Source organism: Nerophis lumbriciformis, linkage group LG26, assembly GCF_033978685.3.
Source record: "Nerophis lumbriciformis linkage group LG26, RoL_Nlum_v2.1, whole genome shotgun sequence".
Lineage (NCBI taxonomy): Eukaryota > Metazoa > Chordata > Actinopteri > Syngnathiformes > Syngnathidae > Nerophis > Nerophis lumbriciformis.
The window spans coordinates 1,102,501-1,115,030 of record NC_084573.2 but is presented as its reverse complement, the minus strand read 5'-3'; the positions used below and the strand labels follow the sequence as shown (position 1 = coordinate 1,115,030).

At 24.6% G+C, this 12,530-nt stretch overlaps 1 protein-coding gene across 1 annotated transcript in view; it reads right to left on the bottom strand.

The window, feature by feature from the left end:
* Positions 1–4,778: 4,778 nt before the first annotated feature.
* Positions 4,779–12,530, bottom strand: part of arhgap5 (Rho GTPase activating protein 5) — a 52,809-nt gene continuing 45,057 nt past the window's right edge. Inside the window, exons 6-7 of the mRNA XM_061987691.1 lie at positions 9,280–9,385; positions 4,779–6,100 (exon numbers count right to left, since the gene is read on the bottom strand). Of these exons, the coding sequence (XP_061843675.1) occupies positions 5,770–6,100; positions 9,280–9,385 (437 nt within the window). The 3' untranslated portion in view covers positions 4,779–5,769. The remainder of the gene's footprint in view (positions 6,101–9,279; positions 9,386–12,530) is intronic.

Genomic DNA, 12,530 nt, shown 5'->3' with positions numbered 1-12,530 from the left:
CTTCATAATTGTTTTGTTTTTATTATTTAAATCCTTTATAAATGTTTAATATTTAAATCCCTCATAAATCTTATATTTGTATTATTTAAATCCTTTACAAATGCTGTATATTTAATTTTTAAATCCTTCAAGAATCGCATATTTTATTATTGAATTTATTATTTAAATCCTTTATAAATGTAAAATAATTATATTCCTTCATAATTGTTTTGTTTTTATTATTTAAACCCTTCATAAATGTTACAGGTTTAATTTTTTAATCCTTCATAAATCTTATATTTTGATTGTTTAAATCCTTCATTAATTTTAAATATTTAATATTTAAATCCTTCATAAGTCTTATGTTTTTATGAATTATTTAAATTCTTCATAAATCTTATTTTTATTACTTAAATCCTTTATAAATGTTGTATATTACATTTTTTAAATCCTTCAAGAATCGTATATTTTTACTATTGAATTTATTTAAATCCTTCATAAATGTTAAATAATTATAATCCTTCATAGATGTTAATTTCATTTTTTAAATCCTTCATAATAGTTTTGTTTTTATTATTTAAATCCTTTATAAATGTTTAATATTTAAATCCCTCAAATCTTATATTTGTATTATTTAAATCCTCTACAAATGTTATATATTTAATTTTTAAATCTTTCAAGAATCGTATATTTTATTATTGAATTTATTATTTAAATCCTTCTTAAATGTAAAATAATTATAATCCTTCGTAATTGTTTTGTTTTTATCATTTAAATCCTTCATAAATATTACATGTTTAATTTTTTAATCCTTCATAAATCTTATATTTTGATTTTATTTATTTATATTCTTCATAAATCTTGTATTTTTATTATTTAAATCCTTCATTAATGTTAAATATTTAATATTTAAATCCTTCATAAGTCCTATATTTTTATTATTTTATTTATTATTTAAATTCTTCATAAATCTTATTTGTATTATTTAATCCTTTATAAATGTTGTATATTACATTTTTAAATCCTTCAAGAATCGTATATTTTTACTATTGAATTGATTTAAATCCTTCATAAATGTTAAATAATTATAATCCTTCATAGATGTTATTTTCATTTTTTAAATCCTTCATAATTGTTTTGTTTTTATTATTTAAATCCTTTATAAATGTTTAATATTTAAATCCCTCAAAAATCTTATATTTGTATTATTTAAATCCTTTACAATTCTATATATATTTAATTTTTAAATCCTTCAAGAATCGTATATTTTATTATTGAATTTATTATTTAAATCCTTCATAAATGTAAAATAATTATAATCCTTCATAATTGTTTTGTTTTTATTATTTAAATCCTTCATAAATGTTACATGTTTAATTTTTTAATCCTTCATAAATCTTATATTTTGATTTTTTTATTTATTTAAATTCTTCATAAATCTTGTATTTTTATTATTTAAATCCTTCATTAATGTTAAATATTTAATATTTAAATCCTTCATAAGTCCTATATTTTTATTATTTTATTTATTATTTAAATTCTTCATAAATCTTATTTGTATTATTTAAATCCTTTATAAATGTTGTATATTGCATTTTTAAATCCTTCAAGAATCGTATATTTTTACTATTGAATTTATTTAAATCCTTCATAAATGTTAAATAATTATAATCCTTCATAAATGTTATATTTTTATCATTTAAATCCTTCATAATTGTTTTGTTTTTATTATTCAAATCCTTTATAAATGTTTAATATTTAAATCCCTCATAAATCTTATATTTGTATTATTTAAATCCTTTACAAATGCTGTATATTTAATTATTAAATCCTTCAAGAATCGCATATTTTATTATTGAATTTATTATTTAAATCCTTTATAAATGTAAAATAATTATAATCCTTCATAATTGTTTTGTTTTTATTATTTAAATCCTTCATAAATGTTACATGTTTAATTTTTTAATCCTTCATAAATTTTATATTTTGATTATTTTATTTATTTAAATTCTTCATAGATCTTGTATTTTTATTATTTAAATCCTTCATTAATGTTAAATATTTAATATTTAAATCCTTCATAAGTCCTATATTTTTATTATTTTATTTATTATTTAAATTCTTCATAAATCTTATTTGTATTATTTAAATCCTTTATAAATGTTGTATATTACATTTTTAAATCCTTCAAGAATCGTATATTTTTACTATTGAATTGATTTAAATCCTTCATAAATGTTAAATAATTATAATCCTTCATAGATGTTGTTTTTATTTTTTAAATCCTTCATAATTGTTTTGTTTTTATTATTTAAATCCTTTATAAATGTTTAATATTTAAATCCCTCAAAAATCTTATATTTGTATTATTTAAATCCTTTACAATTGCTGTATATTTAATTTTTAAATCCTTCAAGAATCGTATATTTTATTATTGAATTTATTATTTAAATCCTTCATAAATGTAAAATAATTATAATCCTTCATAATTGTTTTGTTTTTATTATTTAAATCCTTCATAAATGTTACATGTTTAATTGTTTAATCCTTCATAAATCTTATATTAATAATCCTTCATAAATCTTGTATTTTTATTATTTAAATCCTTCATTAATGTTAAATATTTGATATTTAAATACTTCATAAGTCCTATATTTTTATTATTTTATTTATTATTTAAATTCTTCATAAATCTTATTTGTATTATTTAAATCCTTTATAAATGTTGTATATTACATTTTTAAATCCTTCAAGAATCTTATATTTTTATTATTGAATTTATTATTTAAATCCTTCATAAATGTTAAATAAGAATTATTATAATCCTTCATAAATGTTATATTTTTATTATTTAAATCCTTCATAATTGCTTTGTTTTTATTATTTAAGTCCTTTATAAATGTTTAATATTTAAATCCCTCATAAATCTTATATTTGTATTATTTAAATCCTTTACAAATGTTATATATTTAATTTTTATATCCTTCAAGAATCGTATATTTTTATTATTGAATGTATTATTTAAATCCTTCATAAATGTAAAATAATTATAATCCTTCATAATTGTTTTGTTTTTATTATTTAAATCCTTCATAAATGTTGCATGTTTAATATTTTAATCCTTCATAAATCTTATATTTTGATTTTTTTATTTATTTAAATTCTTCATAAATCTTGTATTTTTATTATTTAAATCCTTCATTAATGTTAAATATTTAATATTTAAATCCTTCATAAGTCCTATATTTTTATTATTTTATTTATTATTTAAATTCTTCATAAATCTTATTTTTATTATTTAAATCCTTTATAAATGTTGTATATTACATTTTTTAATCCTTCAAGAATCGTATATTTTTACTATTGAATTTATTTAAATCCTTCATGTTAAATAATTATAATCCTTCATAAATGTTACATTTTTATTATTTAAGTACTTCATTATTTTTGTATTTTTGTTATTTTAATCCTTCATAAATGTTATATTTGTATTATTTAATGTATTATTTAAATCCTTCATAAATCTTCTATTTTTATTATTTAAATCTTTCATAGGTGTTATATATTTAATATTTAAATCCTTCATAAATGTTATATTTTTATTATTGAATTTATGATTTAAATCCTTCATAAATATTATATTTTTTATTATTTAAATCCTTTATAAATGTTGTATATTACATTTTCAAATCCTTCAAGAATCGTATATTTTTTATTATTGAATGTATTTAAATCCTTCATAAATGTAAAATAATTATTATAATCCTTCATAATTGTTTTGTTTTTATTATTTAAATCCTTCATAAATGTTACATGTTTAATTTTTTAATCCTTCATAAATCTTATATTTTGATTTTTTTAATTTATTTAAATACTTCATAAATCTTGTATTTTTATTATTTAAATCTTTCATCAATGTTAGATATTTAATATTTAAATCCTACATAAATCCTATATTTTTAGTATTTTATTTATTATTTAAATTCTTCATAAATCTTATATTTTTATTATTTAAATCCTTTATAAATGTTTTATATTACATTTTTAAATCCTTCAAGAATCGTACATTTTTATTATTGAATTTATTATTTAAATCCTTCATAAATGTAAATTAATTATAATCCTTCATAAATGTTACATGTTTAATTTTTTAATCCTTCATAAATCTTATATTTTATTTTATTTATTTAAATTCTTCATAGATCTTGTATTTTTATTATTTAAATCCTTCAATAATGTTAAATATTTAATATTTAAATCCTTCATAAGTCCTATATTTGTATTATTTTATTTATTTAAATTCTTCATAAATCTTATTATTTAAATCCTTTATAAATGTTGTATATTGCATTTTTAAATCCTTCAAGAATCGTATATTTTTACTATTGAATTTATTTAAATCCTTCATAATTGTTTTGTTTTTATTATTTAAATCCTTTATAAATGTCTAATATTTAAATCCCACATAAATCTTATATTTGTATTATTTAAATCCTTTACAAATATTATATATTAAATTTTTAAATCCTTCAAGAATTGTATATTTTTGTCATTGAATTTATTATTTAAATCCTTCATAAATGTTTTAAATTCGTATTATTTAAATCCTTCATAATTTTTTTTTTTTTTAATTTAAATCCTTCATAAATGTTATATATTTAATATTTAAGTAATAGTGATAAATAAGTGCATCTTAATAAAGTAGGTGCACTTAAAGCGTTAAATAAGTGTACTTGAATAAAGTAGCAGTGTTAAATAAGTGTACTTGGAGTGGTAAAGGACAAGAGAGGTTTTTGTAGGCAAAAAAGGGGAGTTTATTTTGAAAGGATGAAGGTGCTGTTCTCTGACTATGTTACACACCAGCTGTGATCTTCATGATGACAAATGTTGTTGGAGATGTCAAATAAACTCAAGTTGGATTGGTCAAAACCATCTTTAGTCTAAAAGAAGTCGTCCCTTTGAACCAAAATGTCAGCAAAGGTTTCCAAATAGACTTGGAGAGCGGCAACCGGCACAAAATGGCCGCCCGACTGCACTTTGCTACGTTCCCTCATGTCGCTAGCAGTTTGTTAGCATGCTAACAACTTCCTGTTCCGTCCACTTCCGCGTTCTCCGTCTCGTCACGTTCCACTTTTGACAAACCTCCAGAACCCGGCGTGCTGCGTTCAAAGACGGTCGGCATTTTCCTTTTCCTGCTGATAAATTCTTCTATTTAGATTCTTATATAAACTTCTTTTTAGTGGCAACAAAACAAAATAAAAGCTTTCGACTAAAAGAACATTCAGGAGGAGGAAGTAAAACCATGCAGACGCCACCTAGTGGTTACATCGCTCATGTGCTGAGGCAGAGGGGGCTTGTCCCTTCAAAATAAAAGCATCAGCCGGCCGGCGGAAGCCGAACTTTTTTTTCAATGTTTTTCCCTCCTAAATCCAAACCTTCTGGGCGGAAGGCGAGTTGAAACAAACACACACTGGACAGGTTAAGAAATGAGACAACATAGAAATATATCAAAAAGAAAAGAATAAAAACACAAATTGACACTGTGCTCTTCATTGTGGGGGCCTGGGGGGGGGGCGGGGCTATCTACAAGAGTTGGAGTCTTCGGCTGAGGTCAAAGAAGGTTACAGGTGAAATGTGAGGAACCTGCAGGAAGACGGAAGTGGTTTCAGCTCAGGGCGGGGCTAAGGGAGGAGTCAGCCGGACGTCCAGAAAAGAGCTTCCAAGTTGTAGTTCTTGAGTCTGGGAAGCGAGAGGCGGCACCGTCGGCTGGGGTTTGCCCGCGGCCCCCGCTCAGAGGATGTGCTCGGGGGCCATGGCGTGCTGGATCTGCTGGGGCTGGAGCGGGGGCGGCAGCTGCAGGGGCAGCAGCGCCTCCACCATGTTGTGGCAGCGCGGCGGCGGCGTTCCGGTGCCCCCGCCGCCGCCGGCTGGGCCGTCGACCACGTCGCCGCCGTGGAAGAAGTAGTCGCTCTGCACGATGAAGGACTCCACGACCGCCTGGTTGAGCTTGGTGGTGGACAGGGTGTCCTTGTTCTCGAAGTCGGGTCTCATCAGCGTGGGCCAGAAGCAGATGGACAAGTTGTCCGCCGTCATCAGCGTGCTTTTACTGTGCTGACTCACCCTGGAACACAAAGAAACACAAAGTCATTTCACCAGACACACACCCGCCCAGAGTTGCTTTCACCCAGGACAATAGATCCAACAACGATCTCGACGATACCAATGAAGATACGAGTCACACACATCCATCCATCCATCCATCCACTTCCACTTATCCGAGGTCGGGTCGTAGCCTAAGCAGGGAAGCCCAGACTTCCCTCGCCCCAGCCACTTCATCCAGCTCTTCCCGGGGGATCCCAAGGCGTTCCCAGGCCAGCCGGGAGACATAGTCTTCCCAACGTGTCCTGGGTCTTCCTCGTGGCCTCCTACCGGTCGGACATGCCCGAGGCGTTCGGGTGGCTTTTTGTTTTGTTTTGTTCATATAATGTTTTTTTTTTTGGTTGCAAATGTTTTTTTACTCAAAAAATCCTTTTCATATTGCAAATCTTTGATTTTGTTTATAAGCTCCTTTTTGTGGTTTGTTTTATAAAATAAGCCTTTTTGCTTGCAAATCTTTTTCACTCAAAAATAATTTTTGTGCTTGCAAATTATTTTATTTTGTTTATAAAATAGTTTTTGTGGTTTGGTTTATAAAATAAGCTTTTTTGCTTGCAAATCTTTTTCTCCAAAATGCTTTTTTTATTGTAAGTGCTTTTTTTTGGGGTTCATATAATTTTCATTTATTTTTTTAAACTCAGAAATCCTTTTTATATTGCAAATTATTTTATTTGGTTTATAAAATAGTTTTTGTGGTTTTGGATTATAAAATATTATTTTTTTCGGTTACAAATCTTTTTTGCACAAAAATCCTATTTTTGTTTGTAAAATCGTTTTTGTGGCTGTGATTTTTTGTTTTGTTTTGTTCATATAATCGTTTTTTTTGGTTGCATATGTATATATTTTTTTTAACTCAAAAATTATTTTTATATTGCAAATTATTTTATTCATAAAATCGTTGTTGTGCTTGCAAATCTTTTATTTTGTTTATTAAATCGTTTTTGTGGTTTGTTTTCCAAAAGAAGCTTTTTTGGTTTTCTCAAAAATCCTTTAATATTGCAAATTCTTTTTGGGAGGTTCATATAATTTTTTTTATTTTTTTAAACTCAGAAATCCTTTTTATATTGCAAATTATTTTATTTGGTCTATAAAATAGTTTTTGTGGTTTTGGATTATAAAATATTATTTTTTTCGGTTACAAATCTTTTTTGCACAAAAATCCTATTTTTGTTTGTAAAATCGTTTTTGTGGCTGTGATTTTTTGTTTTGTTTTGTTTTGTTTTCATATAATCGTTTTTTTTGGTTGCAAATGTAATTATTTATTTTTTTAACTCAAAAATCCTTTTTATATTGCAAATTATTTTATTCATAAAATCGTTGTTGTGCTTGCAAATCTTTTATTTTGTTTATTAAATCGTTTTTGTGGTTTGTTTTCCAAAAGAAGCTTTTTTGGTTTTCTCAAAAATCCTTTAATATTGCAAATTCTTTTTGGGAGGTTCATATAATTTTTTTTTTTTTTTTAACTCAGAAATCCTTTTTATATTGCAAATTATTTTATTTGGTTTATAAAATACTTTTTGTGGTTTTGGATTATAAAATATTATTTTTTTTCGTTTACAAATCTTTTTTGCACAAAAATCCTATTTTTGTTTGTAAAATCGTTTTTGTGGCTGTGATTTTTTGTTTTGTTTTGTTCATATAATCGTTTTTTTTGGTTGCAAATGTAATTATTTTTTTTTTTAACTCAAAAATTCTTTTTATATTGCAAATTATTTTATTCATAAAATCGTTGTTGTGCTTGCAAATCTTTTATTTTGTTTATTAAATCGTTTTTGTGGTTTGTTTTCCAAAAGAAGCTTTTTTGGTTTTCTCAAAAATCCTTTAATATTGCAAATTCTTTTTGGGAGGTTCATATAATTTTTTTTTTTTTTTTTAAACTCAGAAATCCTTTTTATATTGCAAATTATTTTATTTGGTTTATAAAATAGTTTTTGTGGTTTTGGATTATAAAATATTATTTTTTTCGGTTACAAATCTTTTTTGCACAAAAATCCTATTTTTGTTTGTAAAATCGTTTTTGTGGCTGTGATTTTTTTGTTTTGTTTTGTTCATATAATCGTTTTTTTTGGTTGCATATGTATTTTTTTTTTTTTAACTCAAAAATTATTTTTATATTGCAAATTATTTTATTGATAAAATCGTTGTTGTGCTTGCAAATCTTTTATTTTGTTTATTAAATCGTTTTTGTGGTTTGTTTTATAAAATAAGCCTTTTTGCTTGCAAATCTTTTTCACTCAAAAATAATTTTTGTGCTTGCAAATTATTTTATTTTGTTTGTAAAATCGTTTTTGTGGTTTGGTTTATAAAATAAGCTTTTTTGCTTGCACATCTTTTTCTCCAAAATGCTTTTTTTTGGGGTTCATATAATTTTTTTTTTTTTTTTTAAACTCAGAAATCCTTTTTATATTGCAAATTATTTTATGTGGTTTATAAAATAGTTTTTGTGGTTTTGGATTATAAAATAATTTTTTTCGGTTACAAATCTTTTTTGCACAAAAATCCTATTTTTGTTTGTAAAATCGTTTTTGTGGCTGTGATTTTTTTGTTTTGTTCATATAATCGTTTTTTTTTGGTTGCAAATGTAATTATTTTTTTTTTAACTCAAAAATCCTTTTTATATTGCAAATTATTTTATTGATAAAATCGTTGTTGTGCTTGCAAATCTTTTATTTTGTTTATTAAATCGTTTTTGTGGTTTGTTTTCCAAAAGAATCTTTTTTGGTTTTCTCAAAAATCCTTTTACATTGCAAATTCTTTTTGTGAGGTTCATATAATCATATAACCAAAAAAATTCCCACTTTTCCCTAAATTTCCAAATATCCCATTGAAATGAATGGAACATTCTTCAAAGTTCCACAACTCCCACATTTTTCATTCAAACTGTTCCAACTACAAAATATTCATCCTGTTTGGGAATTGTGTGCTCTACTTCAACTATTCTAACAAAAAATCCAGAATTTCACTTCAACTTCAGCATTGAAGCGTTCACATGCAATTCCTCATCTAGTTATATATTTTACTTTACTGTTCAGTATCAAATACGATACAGACTTTTTTGGGGGTATTTTCAGGCAAATTGATGCACTTGACATCTTTTCTGTTACCGACTCCACACTGCCTTCGTTTGCCCTCTGCAGCGTTTACCTGTTCAGGTGAGTGATGATGTACTTGAAGACCTGGTAGTTGACCGAGGGGAACTTCTTCACGATGTCCTTCAGGACCTGCAGGCGCTCCGTGTAGTCCACAATCTCTGTGGGGCAAACAAAGGCAGCAAAGTCAACACGCAGGAAGTGACAGCTGTGCTCTAAAGGGTGAGCGGTGGTGCGGTATTGGCACTCTTGCCTCGCATCATGCACACACCACATTGGTCTGACTACGGTCCCTTTAGTAATATCCCCAAAAACTTTTCATCTTTCATCCACAATTTCTTCATTTTGACTTCCTCTTCTCCATCCATGCAAAACATTTTAACCCTCGAACATTTTTGCAAAAAAAAACTAGTTATAGACAAAAAAATTATTTACAACCAAAAAACCTTTTATAAACCAAAAAAAAAGCGATTCATAAAAAAAAATTTAAACTAAAACAAGGAATAATACACAAAATTTGCAACCAAAAAAGGATTTTGAGCAAAAACAAAAGAGCAATTATTAAACAAAACAAAACAAATTAAAACCAAAAAAATAAGATTTGTAGTTACAAAAAACATTTTTTAAACAAACAAAAACAATCTGTTAACCACAAAAACTTTCATGAACAAAAAAAGGATGTGCAACCAAAAAACGATTATATGAACAAAACAAAAAATTACAACCAAAAAAAGATTTCATAAAAAAAATTAAAAAAAAGATTTTCAACCACAGAAGTTTTTTATATGAACCAAAAAAAAGATTTGCATTAAAAACAGATTTTTCAGCAAAAAAAATTTACAACCGGGAAAAAAAAGAATTTCCAAGCAGAAACAAATTTGCAGCCCAAAAAAAAGTTGTAAACCAAAACCACAAAAACAATTTTATATACAAAATAAAAGATTGACAACCAAAAAAATAAATATTATATGAACCCCCCCAAAAATGATTTGCAATATAAAAGGATTTTTGAGAAAAAAGATTTGCAAGCAAAAAAGCTTATTTTAGAAAACAAACCACAAAAACGATTTTATAAACAAAACAAAAGATCTACAACCAAAAATAGGATTTTTGTGCAAAAAAAGATTTGCAATAAAAAACTGATGTTTGAGCCAAAAAAGACTTACAACCAAAAGATTTGAAACCGAAAAAAAAACATTTTATAATCCAAAACCACAAAAACGATTTTATAAACCAAATAAAAGAATTTGCAATATAAAAAGAATTTCTGAGTAAAAAAATATTTGCAACCAAATAAACGATTAGATAAACAAAACAAAAGAAAAAATTACAATCAGAAAAAAGATTTACAACCACAAAAGCTATTTTTATAAAACAAAAAAAAAGATTTGTAACTGAAAAAAAACTATTTTATAATCCAAAACCACAAAAACGATTTTATAAACAAAATAAAATAATTTGCAATATAAAAAGGATTTTTGAGTAAAAAAAAACAACGTCAACCAAGAAAACGATTATATGAACAAAACAAAACAAAAAATTACAACCAGAAAAACGATTTTATAAACAAAATAAAGATTTTCAAACATAGAAGCTATTTTTATAAACCCCCAAAAAATATAAATAAAAACTGATTTTTGAGCAAAAATCACATTTGCAACTGAAAAAAAAAAACTATTTAATAATCCAAAACCACAAAAACGATTTTTGAGCAGAAACAAATTTGCAGCCAAAAAAACTATTTTATAAAACAAACCACAAAAACGATTTTATAACAAAATAAAATTATTTGCAATATAAAAAGCATTTTTGAGTTAAAAAAACCAAAACAAACATTTGTAACCAAAAAAAACGATTACATAATGTATTTATAAACCAAATAAAAGAATTTGCTAAATAAATAAAAAAAATAAAAAAATACATTTCTGAATAAAAAAAAACATTTGAAACCAAAAAAAACGATATTAACAAAACAAAACAAAAATTACAACCAAAAATAAACGATTTTATAAACAAAATACAAGAATCTGCAATATAAAAATGATTTTTGAGTTTAAAAAACCCCCCAAACATTTGCAACCAAAAAAAAACAATTACATAAACAAAACAAAACAAAAAATCACAACCACAAAAACGATTTTATAGACAAAAAAAAGATTTACAACCAAAAATAGGATTTTTGTGCAAAAAAAATTTGTAACCGAAAAAAATACAATTTATAATCCAAAACCCACCAAAAAATAAATAAAATACATTTCTGAATAAAAATAACATTTGCAACCAAAAAAAAGGATATTAACAAAACAAAACAAAAAAATTACAACCAGAAAAACGATTTTATAAACAAAATAAAGATTTTCAAACATAGAAGTTATTTTTATAAAAACTGATTTTTGAGCAAAAATCACATTTGCAACCGAAAAAAAAAAACTATTTAATAATCCAAAACCACAAAAACGATTTAATAAACAAAATACAATAATTTGCAATAAAAAAAGATTTTTGAGCAGAAACAAATTTGCAGCCAAAAAAACTATTTTATAAAACAAACCACAAAAACGATTTTATAACAAAATAAAATTATTTGCAATATAAAAAGCATTTTTGAGTTAAAAAAAACAAAACAAACATTTGTAACCAAAAAAAATGATTACATAAACAAAACAAAAAATCACAACCACAAAAACGATTTTATAGACAAAAAAAAGATTTACAACCAAAAATAGGATTTTTGTGCAAAAAAAATTTGTAACCGAAAAAAATACAATTTATAATCCAAAACCCACCAAAAAATAAATAAAATACATTTCTGAATAAAAATAACATTTGCAACCAAAAAAAAGGATATTAACAAAACAAAACAAAAAAATTACAACCAGAAAAACGATTTTATAAACAAAATAAAGATTTTCAAACATAGAAGTTATTTTTATAAAAACTGATTTTTGAGCAAAAATCACATTTGCAACCGAAAAAAAAAAACTATTTAATAATCCAAAACCACAAAAACGATTTAATAAACAAAATACAATAATTTGCAATAAAAAAAGATTTTTGAGCAGAAACAAATTTGCAGCCAAAAAAACTATTTTATAAAACAAACCACAAAAACGATTTTATAACAAAATAAAATTATTTGCAATATAAAAAGCATTTTTGAGTTAAAAAAAACAAAACAAACATTTGTAACCAAAAAAAATGATTACATAAACAAAACAAAAAATCACAACCACAAAAACGATTTTATAGACAAAAAAAAGATTTACAACCAAAAATAGGATTTTTGTGCAAAAAAAATTTGTAACC